The sequence below is a fragment of the Chrysemys picta genome, chromosome 4, assembly GCF_011386835.1.
Source record: "Chrysemys picta bellii isolate R12L10 chromosome 4, ASM1138683v2, whole genome shotgun sequence".
Classification (NCBI taxonomy): Eukaryota; Metazoa; Chordata; order Testudines; family Emydidae; genus Chrysemys; species Chrysemys picta.
In genome coordinates, this window is record NC_088794.1 from 32,294,522 (window position 1) to 32,307,069 (window position 12,548).

At 48.2% G+C, this 12,548-nt stretch overlaps 1 protein-coding gene across 3 annotated transcripts in view; it reads left to right on the forward strand.

Annotated features, from left to right (window-relative positions):
- The first annotated feature begins 159 nt into the window (after positions 1-159).
- The window catches only part of LOC101952891 (synaptotagmin-B-like), a 30,007-nt gene continuing 17,618 nt past the window's right edge, over positions 160-12,548 (forward strand). The window contains exons 1-2 of one of the 3 annotated variants that reach the window (XM_065591947.1): positions 160-575; positions 10,179-10,356. In XM_065591947.1, coding sequence (XP_065448019.1) covers positions 513-575; positions 10,179-10,356 — 241 coding nt within the window. In that variant the 5' untranslated portion in view covers positions 160-512. Of the gene's footprint in view, positions 576-5,793; positions 6,360-10,178; positions 10,357-12,548 lie in introns of those variants that run through there. The other 2 variants (XM_065591946.1, XM_008173017.4) reach the window with 2 other exon arrangements.

Sequence of the window (12,548 nt, forward strand, 5' to 3'; positions counted from 1 at the left end):
TGATGTGGCCTGCGGGCCGTAGTTTGCCCACCTCTGGCCTAGATCTATCAGAATAACTGAAGCAGATAGCATAAGGTCTATTAGCTGAGTAGGAGTAATTGCTCAATAAGTTAGCATAAGTGAGTAAACTAACAATGACCTTAAGTCACAAGATGGCACAAGGCTTTATTTATTGTTCTGTAATAATCACAAGTGATGCAAATGGCTGATAGTTAACCACAAGATGCTAGTTGATAGCATCTTGGGATATTTTAGTTAGGACATCAGCAGACATCTGACCACAAGGATGCCATGGTAAATAATTGATGTATATGCTAATGAGCTTGAGGTAAAAGGATTAATAACTTGTGGGGGAAGGGCACCCCAGCATTAGTAGGGTGAGGAACTACAAATAAGGAAAAGGGGCTGAAACCTTTCCTGAATATGCATTAGTCATAGCAGTGTCAGTATAATGCATTATAGAAGTTGTATCCCAGCCTGTGTGCTCTTGGGAGCAGTCAGGCTGGTGACTGATGGTGAGGCTGGTGAGGGCGCAGATGATAGCTAACACTTTGCCTTGTTTTGGAGGGGTTGGTGTAAGTATATGGATGGTCAGCTCATTCTGTTTTGTCTCTACATGCCTTGTGGAGTTAGAGTGTTTGTGACTTTGCTAAGTGCATTAATACAACAGAGGGTCCTGTGGCACCTTTAAGACTAATAGGTGTATTAGAGCATAAGCTTTCGTGGGTGAATATCCACTTTGTCAGACGCATGTAATGGAAATTTCCATTACATGCGTCTGACGAAGTAGTTATTCACCCACGAAAGCTTATGCTCCAATACACCTGTTAGTCTTAAAGATGCCACAGGACGCTCTGTTGTTTTTTACAGATCCAGACTAACACGGCTACCCCTCTGATACTTGTATTAATACAACTATTATAAACAACGTGTGAGTGTGGCAGATGTGCTCCGCGAGGCTCAGGAAGCCTGACAATACTGGTCTTGGGCCAAGAACTGACCAAATTGCTGTGTGTTAATCGGGGAAACCAAATTAATAACCTGACCAATAACTAATCAATAGATCAGGCAACAGCCTGCAGGCTAAAGCCAGAGTTGGAAGTGCCCTGGTACAGCACTTGGGCCATTTTTCCAAATCTTTGCTCCCCACATGTGAACAGAGGAGAAAAGTGGAATGGACAAGGTCCCTGCAGTGCAGAGCCACCACTGCACAGATTGTTATCAGTTTCACTTCTCTGTGCTGCTCATACATGGAGCTTAGTCTATGGCAGGGGTCGGCAACCTTTCAGAAGTGCTGTGCCGAGTCTTCATTTATTCACTCTAATTTAAGGTTTCGCGTGCCAGTAATACATTTTAACATTTTTAGAAGGTCTCTTTCTATAAGTCTATAATATATAACTAAACTATTGTTGTATGTAAAGTAAATAAGGTTTTTAAAATGTTTAAGAAACTTCATTTAAAATTACATTAAAATGCAGAGCCCCCTGGACCGGTGGCCAGGACCAGGACAGTGTGAGTGCCACTGAAAGCACGCGTGTCATAGGTTGCCAATGCCTACCCCTGGTCTATGGCCTTGTCCATACTAGAAAGTTGTATTGTTGTTAACTTTCCCAGCATAGTTAAAGTGGTACAACTCCACTCTTCCCTGTCCCGGGTGGATGCAGTTATACTGATATAAATGGTCTTATACCAGTAGAGCTCATTCCCCTGACTTCCACTGGAATAGCTGTACAATTTTCTAGTGAGGACAAGGCCTTAGGCTCAGCTCCACATAGGAGTTGATTTAACTATTGAAATACACCTCTACCCCGATATAACGCTGTCCTCGGGAGCCAAAAAATCTTACCGCGTTATAGGTGAAAACGCATTATATCGATCTTGCTTTGATCCGCCCCCCCGTAGCGGTGCTTTACCGTGATATATCCAAATTCGTGTTATATTGGGTCGCGTTATATCGGGGTAGATGTGTATATATCACACCCCTAGCTGAAGTAGTTATACCAGTACAGCTGTGTGCAGAGCAGGCCTCGCCGGAGTCTGGGAAGGGGAGCATGGCAGCAGGAAGGAGGGCAGAATGTCAGAAACATGGGAGTGAGGGGAATTCTGGGATGGCTGGGATGCCACCACTTCTTTTTCCCCTGGCTACATTGGCCAGTTGATCTTGTGCCGATTTAAGGTGGGTGGGAGGAGCAAGACTGACGCTTGGGCTTGGTCAACATTTAAAACTTAGGTTGATATAGCTACATCAGGCAGGGATGTGAAAAACCACAACCCTTAGGGCTTGTCTACACTACCTGCCAGATCGGCGCGCAGCAATAGATCCAGTAGGTGTCGAGTCAACAGCTGAGCGCTCTCCCGTCAACTCCGGTACTTCACCAGAACGAGAAGCGCAAGCAGAGTCAATGGTAGAGCACCAGCTGTTGACTTACCACAGTGAAGACACCACGGTAAGTAGATCTAAGTACGTCGACTTCAGCTACACTATTTATGTAGCTGACGTTGCGTATCTTAGATTGACCCCGCGCGGTAGCATAGACAAGCCCTAAGTGACAAAGCTATGCCAGCCTAACCCCCAGGTTCGACAAAGCTAGGTCGAGGGAAGATTGCTTCCATTCGGAGGTGGTGGTCCTACACCGATGGAAAAATCCCTTTCCTTGGTGTAGGCTGTGTCTACACTACGGGATTATGCAGACATAACTATACCAGTATAGCTTCCATAGTGTAGACACAGCCTTCGTGAGAAAATCTCAGTTACTTCAGGAAGTTCCAACACATGCACAAGCAGGCATGCATGTACACACTGGAAAGAGTTTTCACTACTTATAGGCAGAACTGAAAGGGGAGGCCAAATTATGGATCTCATGGTGACTGTACTTGCCTCTGGCCCTTTCCATCAAAAGCATTAGCCCCTTCCAGACAAGGACTATTATATGAATGAATCCAATGGTCCTGGCACAAGTCTTGGCTGCAGTAACATGCAGCATACACATGATCAGTCCAGCTATTCAATAAGTGGGAGATGGGGGACTCTTACAGCTCCTCTAATGTCTGATGTCAACTGGCAAATGCAGCCAGTGTTGGATCAGGCACTGGGGCAGCTTCAAGATGGGGAGGAAAATGTAATCTCTGCAGAGAAGGACTTCCAGCTGAAACAGGCTCAACACAATCTCTTCTGGCCAAGGAGGAGGCTCCCTTTTGGCTCACCTAAGAGAGCAGCTGCCTACAGCCCACGAGGATCCCAAGGCATGGCCAGGATTCTGCGCAGAACACAAACAGCAAGTCCAATGAGCGCTTGGGGGACTCCACAAACTGTGCCAACTAGACATGCCAACCCAGCCAAACTGACCCATTATAAATATCCTGTGTAACAGAGAACCAAATGGCTGCAGGTTGTGCATCCACTATCGCAAGGGACTGATGCAAATGATCTAGAAATATCCCTTTATATTAGCCATTTTCCTAAATCACTGGTAAACTTTTCATGTCCAAATTGCATGACACGCTGGGACTCAGAAAATGGCTTTAGAATTCTGCACATAACTGGAGCACTCTGATCATCTCTCAGGAGTGTCACACACATAGCGACACTACTCTGATGGTTTCATTAAATGTTCTGTATTCATTTTCCTGTGTTCCACAGCTGCAATGAGACATTCAGTTCAGTGCCCCGATTACACTTCACAGGTGATCAAAGCCCCCCTCTACCTTTGGGCTCAGAACCATTCCCTGTGTCATACTGTCATTGTCTAGAAAAAAATGCTGCCTGACGTGACTTAGAAGTGTCGCTTAATTAATTAAGCTCCCCATTTCTGAGTAAGGGCAAGTCTACACCACGAAATTAAGTTGACCTAAGTTACATTGATGTACAGCCACCACAGTAATTAAATGGTTTTTGCATGTCCACACTACGCTCCTTGTGCTGACGGCGCATGTCCTCACCAGGAGCGCTTGCACCCATTTAACTGCCAGTGTGGGGCATTGTGGGATGGTTTCGGAAAGGCAACAACAGTCAATGTAAGCATCGCAGTGTCTACACTGACAGAAGTCGATGTAGTTAGGTCAACGCAAAGTGCTACGCCTCTCGGAGAAGTGGCGTTATTAAGTTAGTGTAGGGGATGTTACATCAGTGGGAGCTACATTTTAGTGTAGATGCTTATGGATTTAGGTCGATGTAAGCTGTTTTACATCTACCTAACTTTGTAGTGTAGACCAGGGCTAAGACAGCAACTTTCTTATTAAGGGCCTTAACTGAAACTCAAGCACTGAGGCTGCACTTGGGGGTAATTAAAATATAAAGCACTGAAGATTTTTCTTCTGAGCATGCCCCACAAAGAAAGAGGAGGCAGTCCTGGTCATGCATTATTCAGTCATGGAACTGCTATGTACTGCAAGGCAGACTCCCATGGAACCTAGTCTTACATCCACACTGTACTCTACAAAACTAAAGCCACTTTAGACATGCCACAAGCAAGCTTGTTTTGGGGCTGCAGCTTCTAAATACGGTGTCATAAACAAACGGCACATGAAGCATGGCAGCAAACTGGATCACAGGTAGATATGCTCTCAAATAATGGCTCATGATCTACAACAACAATGCAATCAACAATAAGGGGATAGATTCAGCTTATGAATGCAGTAGGGGCTGCAATAGGCCCTGAGGTTAGAAAGCTTGCAACATAAAGGGGTCATGATTTCCTCTTGGCCAGGGGTTTAGTAGAGCCCTGAGCCATGTTGGTTGGAGAGGGGGTCTCTCAGAGAAATGGACCCACATTTTAGGACCTCAGCAGGGACCAGGAATACAAATGCATGAGGGAAGGGGGAAAAATTAGAGGGAAACTTCCCCCCATCCACCATCATGGTTCTGCCCATGTACACTTGCAGTAACTTAACACAGCCCACTTCTCGAGAGGAAAACCTGAAGGAGAGTAGTTCCCACAATTCCCATCTGGCATAACAGCTCCTTGGGGTTGGTTGCTTACAGCAGCCCTGAGGCCACTCCAGTTTCTGCCAGGAGCCTGAACTGGCCATTGGCAACCACAGGGAAGCATGAAGGTGGCTCTGATGCAATTGATGATCTAGCCCTAGGTGTTCAACTCAGGTGAGTGAGAAAAATCAGATGTGCTAGCAAATGCACAAGAGCCTTCTTAGTTATTGTCTGCTTTTACAGCGGATTCTGTCCCTTGCTCATACGGAACGTTTTCCCTGGCAGAGATTGCTTGTCTTGGCAGATTTAAATTTTTTTTGTCCAAGTGCAGCGTTGCTGGGAACACCTGTTTCCAGAGAAAATGCTTCTTTAGTCAGGGCCAGCTCCAGGCACCAGTGAAGGAAGCAGGTGCTTGGGGCGGCCAATAGAAAGGGGCGGCACGTCCTGGTCTTTGGCGGCAAATCGGCAGTGGGTCCCTCAGTCCCTCTCTCTTTGAATTACTGCAGAAGAATGAAGCGCCCCGATCGGCTTTATCTTTCGCTTTGCTGCTTGGGGTGGCAAAGAAGCTGGAGCCGGCCCTGCTTTAGTGCAGAGCAAAAGTGAAGCTCTTATTCCTTGCTCTCTCTCCTCTCAGTCCTGTCACCTCCCTGGGGCAGGGGGAGGTGGGGATTTCTCTTTCCCCCCCAAAAAACAACGAGGAGTCCGGTGGCACCTTAAAGACTAACAGATTTATTAGGGCATAAGCTTTCGTGGGTTAAAAAAAACACTTCTTTTTTACCTACAAAAGCTTATGCCCTAATAATTCTATTAGTCTTTAAGGTGCCACCAGACTCCTTGTTGTTTTTGTGGATACAGACTAACACAGCTACCCCTCTGCTACTTAGTACTCTTTTTCCCAGCACTTCAGTTTCACCATTTATTTCCCCCTGAGTTCAAATGAGCAGCAGGTGCTCATCTGACTCCCACCATCAGTCTGAAAGATGATCCCTCTTTCCTTGCACCCTGGCGATCGCTGCGCATTTCCCTCAGCCGATTTGCAGAGGTGCTAGCACCCCTAGACAGATTCTCAGTGTCCATCCTCTCCCGCCTTAACCCTGAAGGCCAGATTTTCGGAAGAGTTTAGCACATGCAGAGTCCTGGAAAAGTCTGGCCACCTATTCAAACGCTTACGTAGGAGCTGTGCTCTTCCAAACCTCCAGCCCTGTGTTTTGCCTGAGCTAATTACAAGGAGATCTGTCTAGATTTTCATCTGTACAACCCGTTCTGAATTGGCTGCGTCAATATTAGATGTTTTCTTTTCTTGCTGAACGAGGCAGGAACTTGTTTTTCTAGTACAGGATGCCAGTCCCTCATTGTACTGGAAGTTCTGCCGACAGCGTGTGCACGGGCTCAGAGAGGGACCCTGAGAAGCTGCTTTCCAGCAGCCTGCGTGCAGGTAGGATTTTTGTTTTAAGTGAGACACCAATAAGGTTAGGGGAGGGGGAAATATAGGAACAGAAACGCTTCTTTTGGGGACTCAAGTAACATCTGCAGCTTGTGGGTGCCTGTGCCACTATAAACATGTTGTTTCTTGCAGGCTGCCCATCCCCTCCTGGTGTTACCTGCCCCAAGGTTGCACTCTTCTGGATGTAACCTTATTTTAGGATGGGTAGAGGAATGGGAAGAGGAGAAAGAGGCTGAGATTAGTGTTTTTCTTTCCGCTGACAGCATGTGCATGTGGGATTTTTTTGGTGTTGTACAATTTGTTGTTATTCAAGAGATCACCTGCCAATGTACATCAGCAAAAGAGAGGCAGCGTGATCTAGTGGTGAGGGACTGGGTCGAGACTCATGAGACCTGGGTTCTAGTCACGGCTCTGTCACCCAGCTGCTGTGTAACCTTGAGTAAGTCACCTCACTTTCCTCACCTATGCTTTTTCCTGCCTGTTTAGATAGTTAAGCTCTTTGGGGCAAGGATCCTCTCTCATTCTGTGTTTGTACAGTGCCTAGCATGGGCGGGGGCGGGCATAATCACAACTGAGACCTCTAATATAATGCAAAGAACAGGAGCAACAATGACAAAGGGACACAATTTGATTTTTTTAAAATGGATCTGGTTTTCTGAGTGGGCCTGCTATTGAAGGCAGATTCTTTAACATGATTCCCCAAGATAAACTACAGTCAGTTAAGAGATTTTTTTTTTTTTAGACACATGGTCCATATTAAGAGCTAAGCTGTGTCTGACATCAAGTTAGTTGACAGGTTTTCTAAAACAATGCACTCCTCCTTCCCCCGGACACCCACCTGCAATGTAGACAAGTCTTCAGTGGCCACAGTGTGCAGTGCAGCACTACCCCCATCCCTGCTGGGCTCTGTGGAAACAGGCTCTGGAGGGGGAGAAGCCCAGTTTAATCTGAGTAAGGCTTGCTTGCAAGTGATTTTCAGACAGAATGTTCTGCCTCTACTGAACGATCATTGACACCAATGGGGCTGCAGGGGGCACTGGAGGCAGAATTTGGTCTGTAGTTTGTACCTGCTGCACTAGGTGGCTGGCTGTGTACCATGACCTGGCAGGGAAAGCCACCCCCACCCAGTTAGCATTTCATTCTTTAGGATTTTTTCTCCTCTGAATGAATCACCGAAATACACCAGTAATCTTAGAGCCTTTGTCCCTGGAGCAGGCTCTGGAGGAGACTTGGGATCTGATCCAAAGCTCACTGAAGTCAACAGAGTTTGGTGTTGAAATGCCCTTCAGATAAATGTCTTTCTACTAAGTCAGTCTTTTCAGTCATTTGAAATCAGAGCTGAGTACTAGCAGCAGCAGTGCCAACTCTGACTGGCACAGGGTAACTTAGGAAGGTGCTAGCCCATCTCCCTCTCCTCTGTCTTCTCCTCTGATCTCCAGTGCCCTCACTGCTCACCCTGAGTGGTGTGTGAATGCGTTCTGGGCTAGGATTTGTAAGAGAGCAGGCGTAGATAATTTCTCCTGTCAGAGTATTTTCAACCGAGAATAGCATGGTTCAGCTGGGAGGATAACATTAGGGCATCCCCAGCTTGTGGCATTCCATAAGAAGTCACCTGAGCGCCAATGTTGGATTCAAGTGGCAAAGTCTTATCCAGAAGATTTGTTTCTCTCCTCTTGTAGGTTTCAACAAGTCTTTAATTTCAGCTGCCTTCCCCTTTTCTAAAGTCATTCAGGTACCATAAGCCCTGATATTTCAGGCTCCCTGTTAGCCGTGAGCTTCATGCACATGCAGGGGTCACACCTCCTTTACAAGACTGCTTTGCACTTACACCAATTCCAATTTGCAGAACTACACCACTTTCATCAGAGTCACTATGGCCACTTGTGAGTTAGGCAGAAGGTTGGTTAGGTTCCTTGACTGAACAGAAGTTTGAGGTTGGGCTGATGAGCTGACGAAGAGAGGTCGGTGGGCAGGTGGGGTTATACCTAAATCCCCAAACCAATGAGAAGGTTCATGGAATGTCACTGCTGGCTGACTGGAACCCTGTCTATACCATGTATCAACAGTGGAGCTGAAATGGTGGTAGCAGTGGTGGGAAACCATAGGAAAAAGACCCTAGTGCAGACAACAACCCATTTCTAGATGTAGGAATTACGTGTATTGAGGAGGCTTTTGTTTTGAAAGAGGAGAGAACATTTGGCTGAAGTTTCTTTTGGGCTTTGTTTACACTGTGGAACTAGGCAGCAGGTTCCTGGATCAGCTGTTATCCAAAGCTGGGAACTGTTTTTTGGCTGCTGCTGGAGGTTGATATGCTGATAAAGATGGGGTAAATTGTACTCTTCCTTTCAAGGGATAGTGATTTAACCCCATCTTAAGTAGCCAAAACCAGAAACCAACTATAACCCCTTGCCAACCATGGCGCTCCTCTGGAAAGTGTGGGGATATAAACCAGCTCCTTGTCTCCTGCTTGTCACAATTCCCTTGTACTGGACCTGTCCTCCCCCAGGAAAGCTGATCTAGCATAGGGTTACCATATTTCAGCAAGCAAAAAAGAGGACGGGAGGAGCCCCGCCCTAGCCCCGCCCCTGCCCCTCCCACTTCCCGCCCCCCCCAGAACCCCCAACCCTCCCCCCGTTCCTTGTCCCCTGACTGCCCCCTCCTGGGACCCCTGCCCCTAACTGCCCCCCAGGACTCCACTCCCTATCTAAGCCTCCCTGCCTCTTGTCCCCTGACTGCCCCAACCCTTATCCACACCCCCACCCCCAGACAGACCCCTGGGACTCCCACGCCCCATCCAACCACTCCCCACCCCCTGACAGCCCCCCCCAGAACTCCCAACCCATCTAAACCCCTCTGCTCCCTGTCCCCTGACTGCTCCGATCCCTCTCCGCACTCCTGCCCCCTGACAGCCCCCCCCCAGAACTCCCAACCCATCTAAACCCCTCTGCTCCCTGTCCCCTGACTGCTCCGATCCCTCTCCCCACTCCTGCCCCCTGACAGCTCCCCCCCAGAACTCCCAGCCCCCCCCCCCCCGCTCCTTGTCCCCTGACTGCCCCCTCCTGGGACCCCTGCTCCTAACTGCCCTCCAGAACCCCACCCCCTACCTAAGACTCCCTGTTCCTTGTCCCCTAACTGCCCCCTCCTGAGACCTCCCCCCAACTGCCTCCCAGGACCCTACCCCCTACCTGTACCCTGACTGCCCAAAACTTTCTCCACTCCCCCCAAAAAGCCCCCCCCTTTCTTGACTGCCCCCTCCAGAACCTCCCTGCCCCTTCTCCTGCCCCCTGGCCCCCTTACCCTGCTGCTCAGAACAGGGTGTTGGGCTCTGTGCGAGCCGGACACGTGGCCAAGCTCCCCAGCACAACAAAACCCGGTCCCTGGCCCTGCACAGTGCTGCCGGACCGGGCTGCAGGGGAGAGCTGCCCTTGTATCAGCACAAAGTGCTCTCGCTCCCGTTTTGCTACGCTGCATGGCAGAAACCGCTCCCAGTTGCAAAAGGGGAGGGCTGCACTTTGTGCTGATACACTTGCTCAGAATGCAGGGCGGATCCGGCTCCTCTACAGCTGCTCCGGAGTCCAGCCCGGGACTTTCCTGCAGCCCTCCCAGCCGCTCGCTCTGCTCTGCCGGGGGAGGGGGGAAATCCCGGACATTGTGAGTGCTTTACAAATTCCCCCCGGACGCTATTTTTAGCACAAAAAGGAGGACATGTCCGGGTAAATCCGGATGAATGGTAACCCTAATCTAGCACCTCAATGGAAGGCCTGTGGACAGCTCCACTGGAAGCACTGATTCCTTCTTCCTCTCTTACAGGTCGGGGAGATGACACAAGAGAACTCCATTCTGCTTCACTTGCAGAGTTTACAGCTGCCCTTTCCCGACACCTGGAAGTATGGGATTTTGGCATTAGCCATCCTCCTGGTTTTGGTGGCTCTAACCATTTTAACCTGCCAAATGTGCCAATGCCAGAAACTGAGAAAATTTGAGAGAAGTAAGTACCAGGCGACAGTACACACCAGCCACAAAAGGTCTCTGTATCTGTGATACTTCACCCTTAACAAAGGACCTTCACACAGGAGCAAACTAAAGACCAAGCACAAATGTGCCAAGACAGACGTTCTTATCCTTCAGACTGCAAGCTCTTCAGGGCAGGGACTATCTTTGGCTACGAGTTTGCACTATGGAAGCCTTTGGGTGCTCCCACAATGTGCACATACAAGGGCTTCCTGCCTCCCAGCCCCTTTCCTCTTCTTGATTCCATAGTGAGGCTGTACTGCAGAATTCACAAAATGTATTCCTTCCCAAAGGAAGACAGAAGAAGGGCTATATTCCAGTTTATCTGGAGCTCTTTAAATCAAGACATAGACATGTCAAAGGAAGGAACAAAGTAGGAGTTTTATCAATCACGTCTGCACTTACTGAGCTCCCAAAGTCTTATCTCAGGATCAGTTTAGTGCCAGAGATGGATTCAACAGTGGCACAAAGACAGCTGCACAAAGCAACAGGGAATCAGCTCCCTGCTCGGCTCTACCCTCCCTGCAGGCTGCAAATAAGCACAAGGGCCGGGATTAATGCCCTTCTGGAGGACTCTCCTTCCTTTATGGGCATGAAGATAAGCAAATCTGTGAGCCCTGCTGGCCTTTTTTGATGTGTATTTAAAATGTAATTGACGCCACATGATGGGGCCTAGGGCATTTCTGTACCGGAGCCAAATTTGGGATTTTAATCTCTGCCAAGAGCATTTGCCATTTAGAAGGTGGGGAGTGGATAAGAAATGCCACTTAATATGTTTCCTAGGGCAGTTTGAACAACTTCCTGCTTTAGAACAACTCCGTATGGGGAAACAGGGCAGGGTAAAGTGGGAGTGAGGGGCAGTGCTGCCCCCCTCCTCTACTACAAGCAGAGGGAGAGCTCGCTGTACTCCCCTTGGCTTGGGGGAGCACCTGCCCCATAACTCCTCTTCCCCTGGTGCAGAGAGAGAGCTCCCCCCTACTCCCATTTCAATCTACTTTAACCCCTGGGACAAGGTTACATGCTAGAACTGGGTTTTCCATAAGACTTCCAAAGTGCAGCAGCTTATTACATTATTTGGGGGTTGGACTAGATGACCTCCTGAGGTCCCTTCCAACCCTGACATTCTATTCTGAGTGTCCCTCTGCGATCCTGATCCTGTCATCCCCAGGCAGCACAAAAGTAATCACCCTCTTGCAACAGCAAAGCTCTATGTTTATTAATTTGCCTAATCCCCCTCTGAGATGGGCGGAGGAACCTGATTCCTCCTGTTAATACAAAGTAACCTCTATGTGTGAGACAAGAAAGGAGGGGAAGTCAACTTCTCCTTATTGAACACGTGTTGCTTACTGGTTCTTCCTCTTACAATGGCCCATTGCACCCAGAAACTCCAGAGCACACAGGATGTACCATCACTCCAGCCAGCAGCTACTTAGATTTCACCAGCCCAGAGACATTAGCAAAACTTCCTCCCACGTCCCATCTGTCACAGCTTGAATCAGCCCATCTATCATCTCACTGGTCCAAGGGACACTGGTCTAGGGCCACTTCCTCATTGCCAAGCCTGACACTTCTAGCTTCCTATTCACCCCAGTCTCATCAATCCTAGTGTGCTTGGATCATTTTTTTCAAGCAAAGTAACAATATTCTCTCTTTCACATATGCCCTTTCTTCCCCCTTCCTTTCCTACCCCTGACAAGTTCAGACACTGACCTGAAATGTTAAGATAATCACGGAGTTTGATTTCCCCTGTATGGGATTATCAAAGCTTGAGCTTTATGTGAATATATCTTCCTAGAATTCTCTGATTTTCACTTTTGTCCTAAATGGGTAGCAAGCCACCCCATGAAGTTTGGGATATAGGATGTTCTGTACCAGCTGAGACCTCTGGCCAATACCTCGACTATGGCAGTGATCCATACTGGATTCATCAGAGGAAAGGAATCTCCCCAGTAATGGGCCTTGCTAACTGCAGTGTTGTACCTGGAGGGGAAGAGAAGATGATGGTGAACTTCTGTCCCATTCCTGCAACAACTCTCAAAATCCTGGCCAGGCTCTTAAAGCAACTAGTGATTTTGGTATCAGAGGGGTAGCCGTGTTAGTCTGAATCTGTAAAACGCAACAGAGGGTTCTGTGGCACCTTTGAGACTAACAGAAGTTAGTCTCAAAGGT